This window comes from Vitis riparia, chromosome 10 (assembly GCF_004353265.1).
Source record: "Vitis riparia cultivar Riparia Gloire de Montpellier isolate 1030 chromosome 10, EGFV_Vit.rip_1.0, whole genome shotgun sequence".
Lineage (NCBI taxonomy): Eukaryota > Viridiplantae > Streptophyta > Magnoliopsida > Vitales > Vitaceae > Vitis > Vitis riparia.
In genome coordinates this window covers 9,767,487-9,787,505 of record NC_048440.1, presented here as the reverse complement: position 1 = coordinate 9,787,505, position 20,019 = coordinate 9,767,487, and the positions used below count along the sequence as shown (strand labels likewise).

The following is a 20,019-nucleotide window of genomic DNA, read 5'->3' as shown; positions in this document are numbered from 1 at the left end:
TTTGTATATACTCTAAATAGTGTAGCTATTAGTCGGAGAAATGTGAAGCAATCTTGTTTTGCTGACTTTACTATGGAAGTCAATTATGTTGCAACCTTTAAAGCTACAAAGGAAGTCATTTGGCTTAAGAAGTTCTTCATGGGACTTGGGGTGGTTCCCTTGTTTGTATCTCCTATGACCTTATTTTGTGATAATAAAGAGATGGTGGCATATTCTAAATAACTAAGAAACCATTGGAAAGGTAATCACATTCAGAAAAAAGTACCATTTGATTCCTAAGATACAAATGAGTGTTATAACAATGAAAAAGATACCTTTTGTGAAGAACCTAATGGATACTTTTAGCAAGACTTTATCAAGTAATGTTTTTATAGTCATAAGGATAGCATAGATATCAAATATATTCCCAATATGCTTTGAGGGTTAATGAGAGATTGTTAGAATAAAGCCTTTAAAAGCATAATATGATGTAATAATAATAGCTTTATTATTGATTAAGAAGATTCTAGTTTTCTTATACTATCTATCTTATCCATGCATTAGACTTTTTGAGCATTCTAATTTGGAATCTCTTACATTGTATATGAAAGGTGCATTAAAATTTACAAAAGATCTAAGTAATAAGTTACTTGCAAGTAAATGATTTGTTCACAATTGGTTCATTGACTTTGACAATCTATTTGAAACTATAGTGCACTACCTCCCAATTGAGAAGATGATTAGTCTTGGTCATCAGGATGAACTTCCCATATAAAGTATACTAGTGTGCACGGTTACATATTAAATAAGACTTATGGTGAGTCATCATATTGGTTATTTAATAATCATGATTTGACCAACTTACTATACTGTATGAGTTCTCAACCTTGAAAGGATATTGAGTTTATGCTAAAGTCTTTAATGACTTTGGCCTATGGGTGAGATTTTAAGGTGGTCATATATTCCCTATGGATTTGGTCACACCATTAATGGAGGTTGTTGACAATAGGTATATTTAAGATAGATACTATGATATCTCATGCGTTTGAGACAGCATGTCTCCTTAGGTGATCCCAAAGATATGTGATAAAAAAAAATTATGGTTATAATAATTCCTTAAGTAGAATTTAACACATATTATTGAAGAACTAAAGTATATTTATCGATCACATAATAAAAGGATCTAAGACTTAAGAATTGTAGAGATAATTTTAATGGATATATAACATTCACTTTGTTAGATTATGTATACCAATTCATGAGGAGCTTACATACAATAGATATTAGGTCACATACTAGAGTGTAGTTGACTTTCTATAGTAGGATGTTAAGTAAATTTCATAATTAAATTCTAAATGGGCAATTATTTTTCTATAGGTCTCATTTGTCCCTGCTTGAACTCATATTCCTTAACGACACATTTATTGAGGGGTATTTGGGTTCATTATACACATGTGTGTATAAGTGCATTTTAGTAAACATGTAAGGTTGCACAAAAGCTTGTGAATGGTTTCTTTAAACTAAGTTAATTGATTAATTAAAACCCAATAGGACTAATTAATTAATTAAAACCCAAGTATGTTAAATTAAGTGATCCAAACCCAATATGAGGTCAAGTTACTTGAGTGAAGCCTATATAAACTTCCCTTTAGGCGTTAGAGCTTTACTCTTGTTATTCATTCTTTTATTCTCCAAAGAGAAAAGAGCCTTAGCCACCACCTCTTTGTGTGACCTCCACCACCTTCAGTGCCAAGAGTAAACGAAGAAGAGTTATTAGACAGAAAATCCATTGGTTTGCAAGATCTATTCTATTCTTCATTGACAGGAAATGATATGAGAATATCTAGATCCAAGGTAAATCATCGTAAACTCTATGTCTATGTTTTATATATATATATATTTATATATATTGCATTTTTTTTGTTAAATCTAGAAAACCCCTAGGATAGTTTAGATGCATCCTACTTGATCCAAGGTTGGAAATGGAATAATCCAAGGATTCTCAACAAATTCAATAAATATGACTAGAGAATTGTCTTCATCACACAAAAATAAGAGTGAGGACAACCACCACTTGTAGAATTCGACCACTTGCTCACATACACAACCCTCACATTAATTGTATAACTGTCACAACCTTCACATTGACCACAAAACAACTAAAGCCTTAAAGATCATTCCATAATCACTACATAACAGTCAAAGCCTTAAAGATGGACATGATAAAAGTCATTTATGGTCATGCATAATCGCCCTCATTATCTTCCCATAAGAAATCTACCAAAAAAAGGGTTATAAATGGAGGCCTCAATTTTAGAACAATACCTAAAATAATAAAAAGAAAAAATTTCATCTTTTGTTTATTGTCCTTCATTTTGCTTCTTCATGGTTAATTTCATTATAATAGACTAGTCAACCTAATTGGCTAATCCCTTTTCATATTTTTGTCTTTTTCATTCACATAAGAAAAGTTGTGCTTAGTTTGACTTTTTCCAAAAAAAATGCAACAAAACATTTTTCTTTTATTTTTTATTATCAAAAGTGTTTTTAATAAAAGTAACATATTCAAACCAAATGGAAAAATATATTGTCACAAAAATAACTTCCAAAGGGTCGAAAGTGCGATACTACATTGGTGGTCAAGCAAAATGGCCATGAGGTAATCAATCTCTATATTGACTATTCAATTCCTAGAGCACATAGTTATATTTGATGGATAATTACTAGATAAACCCTTTTGTGGATTATTGAAGCTTCAAGCTATGCAAGGAGTGTGAATCACTCCCAAGGAAATCATAAATTTCGTTGGGCTATCAAATATATTTCCAACAATTTTTTTGCTGAATTCTATTCCACCAAGTGAAGATATTTGAAATAATTGAGGGAGGCCACGTGGGGTCCCGTGATGTGCGTGAATGGCAGGGCATGCCAAATTTGAATTTGGACAATGACTTAAGGCCCCGCAAGATAACGTGACATGTTCATCAAAAGAATGACCACAAAGTTTGACATCGACCTTTTATTTATTATTTATTTATTTATTTTTAATGACAAGTGTTTTGAAATGTAAATATGAATTATTAAAAACAAGCCAAGTATTTGTTTTTAAGTACATATGACAAACATTTTCATGATTAAGCTTCAACAAAAGGGTTTTTCCTTTGGCCTTCGAGGAGGGTTCTTACATTTGTTTTTCATAGTTTTTATATTTCATAAAAATTGTCAATTGTCTTGCAATATATATAAAATAAAAATTGCATATAATTTATAAATAAAAATAATTAAATTAACTCAACTAAATTAAATATTTAAGATTTGAAGTATTGGTTGAGAGGGTACTTATAAAATTCTTTAATAATGTCATTAGCTTTTATATAATTTGAATGTAAGACATTCCTTGGTTTTGCATAATATTATGCTCTTTTAAGTCCAATTTGATTTGATTTTTAAGAAGTCAAAAGTGTTTTTTAAGTTTAATAAGAGTTTTATTTTATTTTATTATTTGAGTTAATTTTGTTTTAAAAACTCATAAATTTTAAAAAGTATTTAATATGAAAATAAAGAAAGTATTGTTTATTGTAAAACATCTTAATGCAAAATGAGGTTATCGAGTTATTTCATTAACCAATTTTCTCATCTCAGGTAATAAAAGAAAACTACGAATATGAGAACCATTTTTTTTCATAGTATAAAAGTCTTAACCTTTATTTTTCACGAAAAAAATAAAATACAAAAAAATTTAAGAAAAAAAGACTTTTGTTTCTTTAAAAAAGAAAATTGTATTCTTTCTTTATTTTCAAAGAGGGATGAGGAAAAAACATATTTTTTTTTATAAATAATGACAATTTTTTTTATGATTTTAAAACTCTTCGAAACTATTCTCTCATTTTCTAATTTATTGGGTTAGGTTGAGTGAGTCCACTTGAACACTTAAACCCATATCCAACATTCACGACTTATCTCATGAGTTATTATATTTTTAATAAAAATTTTATAATACTAATTTTTTACTTTAAGGATTTTGATTTTAGTTTTAATTTTAATTTCCAAAAAAGATGAAAAAAAAGAAATTATCATAAATAAAATCTCATGATTATATTTGATTCCAAAAAGTGTTAAAGAAGAAATAAAAAAATATTATTTTTTTAATATTTGATTTTGAGAAAAATAATAAAAACAATCAATATAATTAAAACAAGTTTTTTCATTTATTATTTGACTTACGCATATTGTGGATTCAAATGTAGCCCATGGTTTTTTGATTTTAAAATCCTTTTTAAAAAAAAAAAAAAGAAAAAAAGAAAAAAAAAAAGATTCGTGTATAAATTTTGAAATGGAGGTGGAGGGATATGCGGAAGCGAATCGTGATTGCCTCTACCAACTCTACGTAATACAACTTTTCTTTTTTTCTTTTCTTTAATGTATTTTTTAACAATAAAATATTGAACAAAGATTCATAGAGAATTTTATATTGCCAAGAAAATGAAATTGAATGCGAATGGGGAAGTGACGCACCTGATTGTTGTTTTGAATAAAAGAGGCAAGCCATGAGAAGGAGAAGAAGGCGTCGACTTGACTAAAGGGGATGGAGGGTGAGGTATTTATTTTAAATAAGTATAAGTAACGTGGCTTTATTAAATACCTAAACACCTCATTCACCATTTCAAACACTCCTCCCTCCCATCCTTAATGCCTTCTAGAAACGTACTTGTCATTCTACCATTTTTGTAAACCCTTTTATAATTACATTTCTCTTGTTCTCATGGTAAATGATTCTCTCCAGCTTGTATTCGGAATATTGGCATTTTTTTTTTTGTTTGATTAAAAATTTTAAACTATTATAATTATTCCTATCTTTAATAAATAATATTTGAAAATAATTCTCCATGATAAAAATATGTCAAATCATCAATAAATATTTTTATTTTCATCATTATTAAATGTTATATTTTACATGAATAATGAAAAAAAATAATAGTAATTGAAGTGAATAAATTATTTTAATAGTAAAATAAAAAAATATTTTTATTAACTTTAGTTTTTAAATAATAATTAATATTATTTATGTCTTTTTATTTATCAATATGGCATAGAAAAAAAAAATCGATATCTAATCACATAGGAATAATTTTATTTGTCATTTTTTAATGATGATTGGGCATGGAATTAAAAAATATGTTGGTATAAATTTCTTTCTCCATCAAATCACATGTAACCGAGATTCCTAGAATGTAAAATTCCCACAATCCAAGTATGTACAATCATCCATGGCCCCAACTATCATTACCATATACCATACTTACCATAAAAACTAATTATTTCATTCTTTATCTTGTATGGTAAAAATAATTCCATTTCGCTACCTGTCTTAAATTGCTTATTTTTAAAATAATTTTTTTTTTTTAATTTTTTTAAAAATTATATGGAATGGAACTTTTATGATATGATATTATTATTATTATTTTAAATATAAATAAAAAATAAAAAATATTATTTAAAAGATAAATATTTTTTCCGCTTCACAGCTGGAGGTGGTCTCAATTCTTGGATGCAAAACGGGTGTGAGCAGATGGACCCTAGACGTTCCCCCAATCGCCGAGCTGTATTCAAGAGTGCCAGCCTGGCAAGCCACAGGATCCAACGTGAGGTCCCGCTGGCGATTCCAAGATGCTCTTTTAAATGGACGGCCACGATCTCTGCTTCTCCTGCTCATCGATATCTCCTCTTTCTTCTTCTTCTTCGTCTTCGTCTTCTACTCTCTTCACTGTTTCTCGGGAAGCTAAGACTGAGAAAACCCTAGCTACATTCACAGATCCACCAGCATTTTCTCTGTGTTGGTAAATTTCGCTGTTATTCTTTTGGTTATTTCATGTCAATTCGTTTTTCAGATTCCTAGATCTGAGTTACTTTCAATTTCGTTTTTTCTCTTGAGAATTATGATTGCTTTTTTAGGATTTTCGGGTGTTTCTTGTTGATTTCTTGTTGGAAGTGGTTTTCTTTAGTACATTGTTTTGTTTGGCTGCCTGTTTAAATGATCGCTGACAAGTTTTGTGCTTTGGTTGATGAGGAAATTCATAGTTTTCTTGTGAAGAATGGAAAAAAAATGGTTTGAATGGAAAGGCTTTGTTAGGTGGAAGGTCTCTCTTTTTTGGATGCAAAATTTGTTTGTTTTTTAATTTGTTTTTTATTTTTTATTTATTTTTAATGTACTATATTTTCTCAGCAACCAAACAGTTAGGAATTCTTGAAGAGATGTCTAATTTAGTGCCTCTGTTTCATCTTCTTGTATGTTCCTATTGTTGCCGGGAGTACATTGTGGAAAGCTAGTTTAACTAATATTAAAACGGAACTTGTATAACAGGCAAACAAGTTTCACGATTTGAAAATTTTCACATCATTCAACATCCTTCTCCAGTTTGCTTGTGGGTCACGCTGGCCTCCAAGATTTAATTTTTGCCATGTGTCTGTTTGAAGAATATATCGGTAGAATCTATAGGGCATTGCTGTTTAAGTTTAGGTGTGAATTGCGCACCCTTATGCCTAACCTCAGTCTGAAGATATAGGGTGTGGAAGGTTCAGAATTAGGTCTTGGTACAATCTGATGTTATCCAAAGGACAAAGGTTTAATGGAAAGTTGAAATATATATGCTGGTTGCATACCAGTTCTTAGATCACCTAAACATTGCTTTTGAGGCCAAAATTGAGCTGTTGAGTTCTAAATAATTTTGATTTTTAAAATCTTTGACAGACCATTTAAAGATCCAGGTTTCATTTAATTATTTATTTATTTTATCTTTTGAATTTGAGAACAGAGCAAACTCAAAGGTGGAAGTGCTGGTAGAAGTGCATAATGTTTGACTATGAAGAATATCATATATCATGTTATAATCTTGAGTAGTCAAGGTGGGAAAATAAAAATTTGATTGTTGCCATGGTTCATTTTCCTCAAAGTAATTGTCATGGATGCCTAGTGTGTGTGTTCTTGAATTTTAAAATCTAAGATGAATGAATCAACTATTGTGTTTTAATATTTGAGGAAAGTACTTGTGACACAGAGGCCACTGAATGATCTTGAAGTAAGAAGAGGATTGAGCTTAAGTTTTTTCCTTTCAAGTTGATTTGGATATCCAAAACCTCATCATTGAATAAAGCCTTACTCTTGATCCCATATGCAAAATCAAAGGAACAAGAGGCTTTTTAAGGATGGGAAAATTTTCACTCCTAAAGTCAGGTAGGAAATGAATCAAAACTTTGGATTTGATAACTGATGAATAACTAAAGTTTAGGGAGAATCATGACTATGAAGACAATTTTGCAGTCTCAGTTATTTGATTCAGAACCTCCTTTTGGCATGCATTTCAGTTTTGATCTCATGTTTGTCAAGCTGTTCTGAGTTTGACTTTCAGTTTGTTATCTTTTTCCAATTTATTTATTTATTTTTAATTTAAGTATTTAATATTATTATTTTACATTTGCCTACATCACATAATAGGGTCCCAAGATGGTTGCACAAGACTTCACTGTCGATTTGAGTAAGCCTCTTGTATTTCAGGTAAAATCCCATTTCCTTTTCTCTGTCTTCCTTCTTATTTGTAAAATATATGTTTAAGGCATGTATTATGATATAATGGCATGTTTACTTCATTCCTCGGAAATAAAATCAATGGGAGCAATTCCCATTCCCTTCATTACACTTGTTTACTTGGGTTTAGGAATCAAAACATAGAGTGGGGCTCATAAAAGACTGATAAATCCATTCTCCAATAAGGGAGAATTGGATTCCTTGGTTGAACTTGAGGAATACCACATTTTGATTCCTCAAAATATGAGTGGGGTTCAAGTATATTACATATTTAAAATGTTTAAAAATAAATAATTATAATGAGATTTAAACATAAATATTTGAATATTTAGATATTAAGGTCAGCAAGTCATTTAGTATATTTGAATTTTTTTAAATCGTTAAAACGATCTAATAATTTAATATATTTAAATTTTTGAAGTCATTAAAATTATAAAATAAAAAGAAAGGAATTATTAAGAAAATAACCTTGAAATGTTATAAACACTTCAATCGAATTCTCAATTCTAATTCTGTTTCCTTGCATTCTATTTCATTCTTGTTTTGATTCATTGTTTTTTTGATTTTGTTTCTCAAGAATTTAATTGAAGTGTTTAAATAATTGTCAAGAAAGAGAATAAGAATGTTTTTAGTCCATTTGGAGAGAGAGGAATAGGAGAGCTTTTGAGAATTGTGAAAGTTTGGACAAAACAATTAAAAGTTTTTTTTTTTATCTATTTTGGGATTGGATTAGATTGTACATTGGGGATGAGTCTATCATTGTTCGATTTTGTGGATTGGTTAGGTTCCCCATAAGGTGCCGGTGCTTATTTTTTGAGTATTTTCCCCTTATGGTTTTTGTTGCTTTGTATACATCGTGTATACTTTTTTACTACAATTTCCATTTACCTATCAAAAAAAAAAAAAAAAAAAAAAAAAGAAGAGGAAAAGAATGAGGATGAAATGATTGATTTTTGATTCCATGGTTACGTAAACACTTGAATTGAATTCTTAATTTCGATTATGTGTCCTTTCCTTTCATTTTGTTTGCATTTCTTTTCAATTCTATTTCCTAAAAATTCGATTGAAGTGCTTATGTAACTATCATGAAACTTACCTAAACTCTTAATTATGACTATGTTTCCTTTTATTTCATTTCGTTCTTATTGTGTTACCTTTTCTTTTAGATTCCGTTTCTTAAAAATTCAATTGAAGTATTTATTTATTTATTTGATAGGTTCAATTGAAATATTTACTAACTATTAGGAAACTTACCTAAACACTTCAATCAAATTCTTAATTCTAATTTGGTTTCCATTCATTTCGTTTCATTCTTATTTTGATTTTTTTCGATTTCATTTCCTAAGAATGAGATTGTAGTGTTTATGTAATTGTCAAGAATCAAAATGAGAATTAAAACGATCGATTTTGAGCTATTTACTAACAATAAGGAAATGGAATGAAATGTATGCATGATGATCTTATAAAAAAAGATATATTTTTTAATCATTATTATTAATTTAACATTAATAATTTCAAATAACTCCTATTTTAATGTTCAATTAATATGACTTTGTTTTTATTTTCTTAAATAATATTTCAAGGTTATTTTTTAATAATTCCTTTCTCTTTATTAGATAATTTTAACTTGAAATAACATATTTTAATATTAAATGGCTTGATGACTTTAATATCTAAATGTTCAAATATTTATGTTTAAATCTAATTATAATTATTTATTTTCAAGCATTTAAATATTTAAATATGAATATATAATAAATATAGGCCCCACTCCACATTTTAAGGAATTTTAATGGTGTCCCTCTAGTTTGCTTAAGGAATCAAATTCTCCATTTTTGGATTCCTAGGATTTTTATGGGCTTTGCTCTATGTTTTGATTGCTAAAGCCAAGTAAACAAGTGAAATGAAGTGAATGGGAATCACATCCATTGATTTCATTCCTAGGGAATGAAGTAAACACACTATTAGTTCTGATTTTGTTTCCTTTCATTCTGTTTCATTCTTATTCTGATTCCGTTTCTTTTTTGTTTGGTTTCTTTGTAACTTGGTAAATACGCCATATGTGATCTTTGTGTTAAAGCAGATTTTGAGCTATCCTGAGTTTTCTGCATGCACTAATTAGTTGTATCCATTGTTTTGTGGAACCCACTCTTAAGCTCTTGTGATTTGACTGCTTGGTATTTTTTTTTTATTTTAATCTCTAATCCTTAGCAGTTTGCTCTGAATTTATGGCCTTTAGTCTAGCCTTTGTTGTTGTTATTGTTGGGTTTTTTTTTTTCAATGATGCTGTTTATTTTCTCACTTGTTTTTCTATTTTGTTTTGATCTTTTTGTTTATTATCAGCTTTTCCAAAGAGGTTTAATTTAACTTCAATGTTATTATGATTGTTCCCAGCTTGCCTTCTTGTTTGACTTGTTAAGGATCTTTAACAGGTTGGTCATCTTGGAGAAGATTATCAAGAGTGGGTTCACCAGCCTATTGTTAGCAAGGAAGGCCCTCGGTTTTTTGACAGTGATTTTTGGGAGGTAAGACCATTTCTTAGTTCGTGTTATGCATATCTAAGTTCTAAAGCTAGCTATTAGCTTGAGTATTGAAGCTATGAGAATAATCTGGCTCCATTTTTGACTCATCTATACTCAAACTAGGCCTTGACACGCACGAAATGGTGGGCAATCCCGCTCATTTGGTTGCCAGTGGTAACCTGGTCCATCTCCAGGTCTGTGCGGATGGGTCTTGAACTCCCTCGGTTAGTGCTAATGATGGCCATTGGCATTTTTGTTTGGACATTGATGGAATACTCTTTGCATCGCTTCCTTTTTCACATCAAAACAAAGACCTATTGGTTTGCTCTCTCTCTCTCTCTCTCTCTCTCTCTCTCTCTCTGTATGTATGTGTGTGTGTGTGCACATGTTTGTGTATGCGTATTTGTGTAGCTGCTTTATTTCCAAACTTTACATGTAAATAGTGTTTGCAACTTGTAGGGGAAACACCATTCATTATCTGCTTCATGGTTGCCATCATAAACACCCTATGGATGGGCTCCGTCTTGTTTTTCCTCCTGCTGGAGCAGCTGTTATATGTGTGCCAGTATGTTCCACTCTGCCTGATCTCTTGATTTCACCTCATATCATTAATGAAAATTTTGATTTGTTGATGAAAATTTTGATTCTTGAAATGTTTGTTTTAAATCTTCCTTTTTAATGTTGTCCTGCTTGCTAATTATCTTTTGTTAGAAAGAAAAAGTCATTAACAGCAAATAATAAAAGATTTGTACAACCAGAGGTTTAAAAGGGTGAGAAATCCTTAAACATAAAGCCAAAAATATATAAAACAACTGTACAAACCTGGCACACTGAAATGCAAAGACAGAATACAACCCCTGCATGGCCAGTCCACAAATTCTTGCCTCTTGAGCCAGGCCTTAGAGGCTAGCAGGTCCCCTATGAGAAAATCTGGCATTCAGGTTCCCCTCTAGCCAAGGATCTGCTGCATGCTTTTTGTTCCTACCCAACCACCCAACGATTGCTCCACTTCTAGCAATGTAATCTGTCATCTCCTGCATATTTTACCCATAACACCAAGAACCTAATTCTGTCTCTGTAAGGGAATAATGACTGCGTCTGCCTTATCCCGCTGCACATCACAATCCCTTAGCCCATTGTGTCCCTGGCCATTCTTAATGCCCCTAAAAGCTTGGGTTTCAGGCAAAACCTTTCCCTGTTGGTTTTGTCAGGTAAATAATGTCCCTGTTACTCTCTCAGTCCTGCCACTATCAACTCTACCAATGGTCCTGGATTGTCCAGATTAACATTCATACTGCTATATCTGGCCTTGAAAGTGGTGCATTGGAACATTTTGCTGCTGATCTAAGGCCTACTTTTGACAGTCTACTTTAAACATATTTCATCTGAAGTCCTAATATTCGGAATGGTAGAGAATTTCCATCAACTATCTTATGCTTGATTTTTTTCAGCTTTTGGCTTATGTTGCATCGCTGTGGATAGAAGTATGGAACCTAAGATGCTAAACACAAATTCAGATAATTTGATTTTATTCAATGCCATCATTTATTGCACACTCAAATTTGCAAAATGGGTATCAATAAACAGTAATAGAGCCTTATGAATTGCATATGACTAATGCTATTCTCTCTGAAAGGTTATCCAAAGTGTGTAGAATGCTTTAAAGGGTAATACTTCTGTGTTATTGACTTATGAAGATTATGTATGTATTTCATAGAATCAAAAATTTTTTAAAGATGCGAGAGAGAGAGAGCGTGGGCGACCCTGCGAGCGAAGAGGGAGAAGGGGATAGCAGGGCGGAAAATCGAGGGAAGAGGAAGAGAAAAAGCTTCGTGGTGGAATCAAAGGAGTTTGAAATAGTGTCTGAGGAGAAAAATGGTAAGAGCTTTGCCATTATCTCGGAGAGCAAGGGAGGGGTAGTTTCTTGGGTCCGGCTAGGGCCGGCGAGTGTGGGTCTACTCTTAGAAGGGCTGACACAGTGCTTGAAGGACGGAAAAGATGGCAAATGGGAGAAAGGGTGGAAGGAAAAAGGGAGGGTCTACTCTCTGGTAAGAGAGACTAACAGGGCCGGGAGTTTCATCCGCTTGGGGGTGACGGATCAGGAAAAGAGGAGATTTGGGATTTGCATACCAAAAGGGAGAGGGGAAAAGGGAGGATGGGTGTCGTTGTTGGAGTCCCTCTTGTGGGCTGGATTTCGGCGCGAAGGAAAAGCAGTGGAACAAGGGCCAGGGGAGTCGGGCAGGTCATATGCAGAGGTGGCCAGGGGCTCGGGGTTAAGGGATTCCGCAAGGGTTAGAGTAGAGCTGAAGGAGGAGGATATACGGAGCAACGTGAACAGACTGAAGCATTGTCTGATAGGGAAATGGAAACCTAATTCGGCTTGCGAAGAAGATCTATCGAGGCTGGGGTGGACAGCGGCAAGAGCGTGGAGATTGAAAGGAAAGTTAGGGCTGGCCAGACTGGGAAAGGGCTGCGCTTTGATGGAATTTGAGACGGTGGAAGAAGCTAAGTGGGTCCTTGCCGCGGGGGAAAGATCAGTGGGAGGACTCCATTTGGGCTTGGAGATGTGGAGTCCGAGATTTGGATGCGTTGCAGAGGATGAAGAGAGGAAAGATGCGTGGGTAAGGATCATGGGGCTCCCAATCTCGTTGTGGGTGCCGTCGGTTCTGAGGAAAGTGGGGGATGAGTGTGGCGGTTTCGTAGGAATTGATCCTCAAACAGAAAGGAAAGAGGATTTGGAATGGGCAAGGATTAAGGTTAGGATGAACGGAGGCTTCTTGCCGAGTTCGCTGGAGATTGGGGTGGAAGGGGAGATGTACGTTGTATCCCTGTGGTGGGAGATCCTGCCGGCATTGAGAAGAAACCAGGGGGATGGGCGTGAGGATGCTGGACGGGGTGATCGCTCTCCACGCGCGGGTTGGTGCGTGGGAGAGAAGCTGGGCGCTGGAACCAAGGAGCAGCGCCGGTCAGAGGAAGTGACGGGAGAGCAGGTGGGAGGGGAAGGGGGAGAAGTGTTTGAAAAGTGGGCCCATGTCGGGCGGGTGGCCCGACAGAACTCTGGTCCAGCGGGTGATGGGTCAAGCTCCTCTGGATCGGGGCTTGGCCTCGTGGGCTTGAAGCGGGATAGCGGGCCAGTGTTCCAAGGCCCAATGGAAGCAGGTGGGTTAGAGTGTGGGCCGGCTGAGGTTCAAGCCCCTGATGGAATGGCGCTCCTGGCCCATGGGCCTGATGTTTCGGCTGGGGGTCTTCTGGGCCAAAGGCAAGCCAAGCTCATGGGCATAGGCCATGAAGAAAATCTGGGCCTAAAAATGGAAGGGGATTTTATAAAGTGTCGCGAGAAGGAGATCTTTGGAACGCAGATGCCGGCTCCCCTGTGCTCCATGGCAGAGAGAGCGATCGTGGAGGAAGCTCTCAGGTACGGGTCCTCTTTAAATCTTAGGGTTGGGGATTCTTCTCCCTCTTCTTCTTCTCTTTTTGGTCGGACTCCGGCGAGGGAGTATTGCGACCTTTCTGGGGATTTAAGGGTGAGCCGCCAGCAAGAAAACAACATAGAAGATGCAGCTTCAGGGGGGGAGCCAGCGCGAAGAGAGGGCTGTTGGGATTTAGTTGCGATTAATGGCGATGCTCTTGAGGACCAAAACCCGGACTGGATGCCAGCCGTGTCTGGATCCCAGGCCCAAAGGAGTGTGAAGGAGACAGATTGGGAAGAAAGCAGCTTGGCTAAGTTCAGCAAGCTGTTGGGTTTTCAATAGAGGGATTGGAGAGGGAGATCTTGGATTTCCTGTCTAAAATAAGGAAAAGACGGGAAAGGATACATAGCAAGGGATTATTGGAGAGAACTAAATTTGAGAGGGAGCTCAAAAGGCTGGAATGCTCAGTCAAGTACAAGGGGAAGGAAAAGAAGAATAATTCCATGAAAGATGGAGGGGGCCAATTGCTGTTGGGTTAATGAACCTCAAACTAATGAGCTGGAATGTGAGGGGTGCAAATGACGTCAACAAAAGAAGGATTATTAAGTCTGTAATTAGAAAACAGAGGGTGGATTTGGTGTGTATCCAGGAGACAAAAATTCAGTTAATGACTGATGGGGTGGCGAAAAGCTTAGGGGTAGGGAGATTCTTAGACTGGAGAGCTATTGCAGCTGCTGGTGCAGCCGGAGGTGTTTTGGTTTGTTGGGATAAAAGGTCCTTGGAATTGTTGGAGTGGGAGGAGGGCATTTTTTCAGTTTCTTGCAAATTTAGAACTGTGGAAAATGGGGCAACATGGGTGTTCACGGGTGTGTATGGCCCCTTCAACAAAGAGGATAGGGAGTGTTTCTGGAATGAGCTAGGAGCAGTGAGAGGTCTTTGGGGTGACCCATGGTGTGTTGGGGGTGACTTTAATGCTATTCTCGCGCAAGGAGAAAGAAGCAGGCAAGGGAGGGTGACCTCAGTTATGAGGAGGTTCGCTCAGGTTATGGATGACCTTGAGCTCATTGATCTTCCCCTCCAAGGGGGAATTTTCACGTGGAGTGGGGGGCTTCATAACCAAGCCTGGGCAAGGCTTGACAGATTTCTGGTCTCGTCCAGATGGCTTGACCAGTTCAGCAATGTGACTCAGAAGAGGCTATCTAGGCCTACATCAGACCACTTTCCAATTACAATTGAAGGGGGTGGCAAAAGAAGAGGCCCCTCACCTTTCAGGTTCGAGAACATGTGGCTAAAAGTGGAAGGCTTTAAGGAGCTATTGAGGAGTTGGTGGCAGGGGATATCGGTTAGAGGTAGGGCTAGCTATAAATTGGCAACAAAACTGAAAGGAATTAAACAAAACCTTAAAATCTGGAACAAGGAGGTGTTTGGGAATTTGGAGAGTAATAAACTGGCTGCCTTGCAGCAAGTGGACTATTGGGACCAAGTGGAAAGTGAGAGGAGGTTGTCTGAGGAGGAATTCTCTAGAAAGAAAGAAGCAAAAGAAGGATATGCTAAGTGGGTCATGCTGGAAGAGACTCACTGGCGGCAGCTATCTAGGGAGCTGTGGCTAAGAGAAGGGGACAAAAATACGGGGTATTTTCATAGAATGGCAAATGCGCACCGAAGAAGGAATGCCATGGAAAGAGTTAAAATCAGGGGGGCCTGGCTGTCAGAGGAGAATGCAATTAGGACCGGGATAGTAGACGCCTTTCATCGGCTATTAACGGAAGACTCGGAGTGGAAGGCAGATATAGGGGGTTTAAATCTGAACCAGATTACTCAACAAGAGGCGGACTTCTTGGAGCGGCCTTTCATGGAAGAGGAAGTCCACTCGGCTCTAATGGACATGAATGGGGACAAGGCTCCAGGCCCGGATGGCTTTACGGGAGCTTTTTGGCAATTCAGCTGGGAGTTTGTGAAGGAGGAGGTGTTGGAGATGTTCAAGGAATTCCATGAACATAACACCTTTCTTAAGAGTCTCAATGCCACGTTCTTGGTGCTGATACCCAAAAAAGGAGGAGCGGAGGAGCTGGAGGACTTCAGGCCGATCAGTCTTTTGAGCGGATTATACAAACTATTGGCTAAGGTGTTGGCCAATAGGGTTAAGAAGGTGATGGATAGAGTGATTTCATATGACCAGAACGCGTTTGTAAGGGGAAGGCAGATTTTGGACGCGTCCCTAATCGCAAACGAGGTGATTGACTCATGGAAAAAAGAAGGAAAGAAGGGCCTAATCTGCAAACTAGATATTGAAAAGGCGTACGATAGCGTCAATTGGCAGTTTTTGATGAGGGTAATGGAGAAAATGGGTTTTGGGGCCAAGTGGAGGGAGTGGATATGGAGCTGCATATCGACTGCCAAGTTCTCGGTTTTAGTAAACGGGGAGCCAGCTGGTTTCTTCCCTAGCTCTAAGGGACTCCGGCAAGGCGACCCCCTATCTCCATATTTGTTTATCATGGGGATGGAGGTGCTGAGTGTCCTGATTCGAAGGGCTGTGGAAGGGGGCTGCATCACTGGATGTAGAATCCAGAGGGGTAGGGGGCAGGCTGTTAGCATCTCTCACCTCCTCTTTGCGGATGATGCCATAGTATTTTGCGAGGCTAAGAAAGAAGATATGACCTGTTTGAGTTGGACCTTATGCTGGTTTGAAGCTGCTTCGGGGCTGAGGATTAACTTGGCTAAAAGTGAGATTATTCCGGTGGGGGAGGTGGAGGAGATCCGGGAGATGGCTGTGGAATTGGGATGCAAGGTTGGGCAGCTGCCTTCAACCTATCTGGGGCTGCCCCTGGGTGCGCCAAATAAAGCTAGCTACGTGTGGGATGGGGTGGAGGAACGGATGAGGTGGAAACTAGCCTTGTGGAAGCGGCAATATCTCTCTAAGGGTGGTAGAATCACCCTTATAAAGAGTACATTGGCTAGCATGCCACTATACCAGCTGTCCCTATTCCGTATGCCTAAGACAGTGGCGAGAAGACTAGAAAATTTGCAAAGAGACTTCTTGTGGGGAGGGGGAAGTTTGGAGAGGAAAGCTCACCTTGTCAGTTGGGAGAGGGTGTGTGTGAGCAAGGAGAAGGGGGGGCTTGGCTTGAGGAAACTAGTATTCTTGAACAAAGCCCTCCTTGGAAAATGGGTTTGGAGGTTTGCTCATGCTAAGGAGGAAATGTGGAAACGTGTTCTTGTGGCTAAGTATGGACAAGAGGAATTTGGGTGGAGAACTAAAAAAGCAAATGGGGCTTTTGGTGTTGGGCTTTGGAAGGATATTATGAAAGAAGCAGATTGGTGTTGGAACAATATGGCTTTTAAGGTTGGAAAAGGCACCAAAATCAGTTTTTGGAATGACACTTGGTGTGGGGATGTGGGGCTGGCCAGGAGATTCCCTAATCTCTTTAATGTGGCTGCACAAAAAAGTGCCACTGTGGGGAGTTATGGGACCAGTCTGCTGGCCAAGGAGGCTGGAACCTTAGGTTTATTAGAAGGTTCAATGATTGGGAGCTGACCCGGGTTGACGAATTGCTACAAATCTTAAGGAGTCAAAGAATATCCTTGGAGGAAGACTTGGCTGTATGGAAGGGGGGAAAAAATGGGAAGTATGAAGTCAAGGATGCGTATGGGCTGGTGACCAGCCATAGCATCCCTATGTTTCCCAAAAAAGAAGTTTGGGTGGAGAATGTTCCTTCCAAGTTAGCGTTTTTTGCTTGGGAAGCGACTTGGGGAAGGGTTCTTACTATTGATAGGCTTCAAAAGAGAGGATGGCAGATGCCTAACAGGTGTTACCTTTGTGGTAGTGAGGAGGAAAATGTAAATCATCTTCTTATTCAGTGTACAGTGGCTGGAGTGTTGTGGGGGATGGTTCTTAGCCTGTTTGGAGCCCAGTGGGTTTTTCCAGAAACTGTTAAGGAGGTGATTATCAGCTGGAAGGGCTCTTTTGTGGGCAAAAAGAGGAAGAGAATTTGGAGATCCATACCGTTATTTATTTTTGGACGGTGTGGAAAGAAAGGAATAGACTAGCATTTAGGGGGGGGAGCTTGCTATACAGAAAATTAAATATTCTTTTGTTTGTAATTTGTGGGGTGGGCTAAGTTGTATAATGGTGCGGAGTCCCGCTCCCTTATAGGTTTCCTGGAGTGGCTAGCCTCCAGTTGAGGGTTGGTGGGTTTTTTGTTTGTTTTTTGGTCTTTTGTTGTGAGGCCGTCGTCGCCTCGTATACTCCCTGTGTACCTTGCGGCGTTTGCCTTTGCTAATATATTTGTGTTTACGTATCAAAAAAAAAAAAAAATGTATGTATTTCATAGAACATGGATAAATCTTGGTCAACAATGACCATGTAAGCAACAAGTAATGTAGGAGTCATGTACCAAAATCCAGAGAATGTTGAATCCAATTTTTGGTTTTAATAAGAGATAACTTATTTAGATGTGTCAATGCAAGACATTATCAGCTGGATTGGACATGGTATTTCTCATGTTCGTTTATTCTGTGATCTTGTAACATTAGCTCAATGGCGTGTAGCAAAATTTTCTTGTGATTTCTGACCTGTTCAGCTTTCAGAATCAACCTGACTTTAAGTCAGCCTTTCCTTTTTTTTTTTTTTTTTTTCACTTGGGATGATGGTTTTGGTCTTCTTGATACTCTTTCCATGTGCCATTCATGACCCCTCTACCATTTACAACTGAACTGGGTTGAGTTGACCTGTGTGGCAGACAGTTTTTTAATATTTCATTATGCATTTTGGATAGAGTGAAGAGGGTCTAGCAATATCCTTAAAAGTTTTTGGCAATTCAGGTTTAAGCCAATGAAGGATTGTGAATCCCATATTGAATTTGCATAAAGCTATGTAATTACTTGTCAAACATGCATGGAATCTGCTGATAGTTGAGTACTGCTTCTGACTCATCATGGTATTTCACTGTCAGTTATGGAACTTGATTAAATTCTTGTCAACTCCTACTACTGCTCCTGCTCTGTTTGGAGGTGGTTTACTTGGCTATGTAATGTATGACGTCACTCATTACTATCTGCACCATGGACAGCCATCAAGTAAAGTACCTCGAAGTCTTAAGGTAAGAAATGTTTCTATGGACATTTCTTAATGTGATTGTAATATAAATTTTGAAGCTCTCTCAAGTTTTAGAAAACTGTTCCTGGACTAGGAAAATGAATTTAATTAATCTTCTTTCATGATTGTTTGAAAATATGCTATCAACTTGGCAGAAGGAAAATTTCACATTTAAATTTTCCACCATGCTTTTATGGGCCAAGAATGGATCTATATATTGATGATTATTCTCTCTTTCTTTTGTGATGCCCTTCAAGTATGCCAAACCCGAACTTTCTACTTTATGGTTTCTATCCAAATATTATATATATATATATATATCGAGATACTTTCTCCTGTATGCTGGTGCTAACAAATAGGCTTGTTTGCTTTTGTTGTGCAGAAATATCACCTGAACCATCACTTCCGAATCCAGGATATGGGCTTTGGCATCACTTCATCACTATGGGACAGAGTGTTTGGAACACTTCCTCCATCAAAAGCACCAGGAAAAAGTAGATAATTTAATTGAAAGGATTGCACCTGTTCAGGGTAGACTGTAGAATAACAGGTTTCATCCGGTTTAACTTATTCTACCCCCTACACATTCTTCTGCTGCCACTGATTCAGTGGTGTATATTAGTCTAGGCAGCGTCTTACAGGTTTTAGTTTGGACTATCAATTGTTTGGTGCTCTTTTCTCTGCAATGAAAAATACTGTGTAAAGGGAATTGATGGTTGCAGATTCTTTATTTGATTATTTATTATAAAATGTATCGTATTCCGTCTGTTTTATTACTCGGAAGTGTTTCTAATATAGGGTGGCAATTGTGAAGGAACCTGATTGGGGTTTTGCCAAGCTGTTTTGGCCCTTATGTGACTAAATGGCTAAATGCTAAAGGTAAATATCTTGTAATATTTAGATTTCAAGTGTGAGTGCAATAACTACAATAATTTTAGACTAATTTCAAGCCTGTGCTGCACATGCAATCTCATTTTATATGATTACTATAAAACCCTCTAGTAAAACTGTAGAGGAGGCTCTCTCTTCCTCTCTCTCTCTCTCTCTCTTTGAAATAATTGTGTAGGTGAACATGCAAATGGTGAGCGTTTTTACTCTGGGCCTGTTTTATGCTTTGGGATTATTTTTATTTTATTATTTTATTATCTTTTATTTCGTGTATGTAGTCCTGGAATATCTGGAGCCTACAATTGAAGAAGATTTTGTATGACTGCCACGATTGAGTAGTGCAAAGTACATCTAGAAAACTCGGGTTCGATTGTGCCTAAAATATGTAACGACCCAATGACAATCTTTCTTGTCTGGTTTCATGTCCTGAGTGAATCAGCTTAGGACACATCTCCAATCTTGTTCAAGAACCAGTTAGTGGTGGGTTAGTTCCATGTTTATCGTGTAAAGGAATTTCTCCTCAATCCAGAGGAATCTTCTCTA

The 20,019-nt window shown here is 36.9% G+C and overlaps 1 protein-coding gene across 1 annotated transcript; it reads left to right on the top strand.

Annotated features, from left to right (window-relative positions):
- Positions 1-5,678: 5,678 nt before the first annotated feature.
- Positions 5,679-19,531, top strand: LOC117923704 (dihydroceramide fatty acyl 2-hydroxylase FAH1-like). The gene is made up of 7 exons (XM_034842125.1): positions 5,679-5,816; positions 7,472-7,531; positions 9,994-10,086; positions 10,207-10,403; positions 10,543-10,648; positions 18,446-18,592; positions 18,971-19,531. The coding sequence occupies exons 2-7, from the start codon at positions 7,481-7,483 to the stop codon at positions 19,088-19,090; spliced, it is 714 nt and encodes a 237-aa protein (XP_034698016.1). The 5' UTR covers positions 5,679-5,816; positions 7,472-7,480; the 3' UTR covers positions 19,091-19,531.
- Positions 19,532-20,019: the final 488 nt, after the last annotated feature.

Coding starts and splice junctions, on each gene's coding strand:
- LOC117923704 (XM_034842125.1), top strand. CDS start 7,481: ATGGTTGCACAAGACTTCACTGTCGATTTGAGTAAGCCTCTTGTATTT. Junction 10,404..10,542: donor ATCAAAACAAAGACCTATTG/GTTTGCTCTCTC, acceptor TGCAACTTGTAG/GGGAAACACCATTCATTATC. Junction 10,649..18,445: donor CAGCTGTTATATGTGTGCCA/GTATGTTCCACT, acceptor TTTCACTGTCAG/TTATGGAACTTGATTAAATT.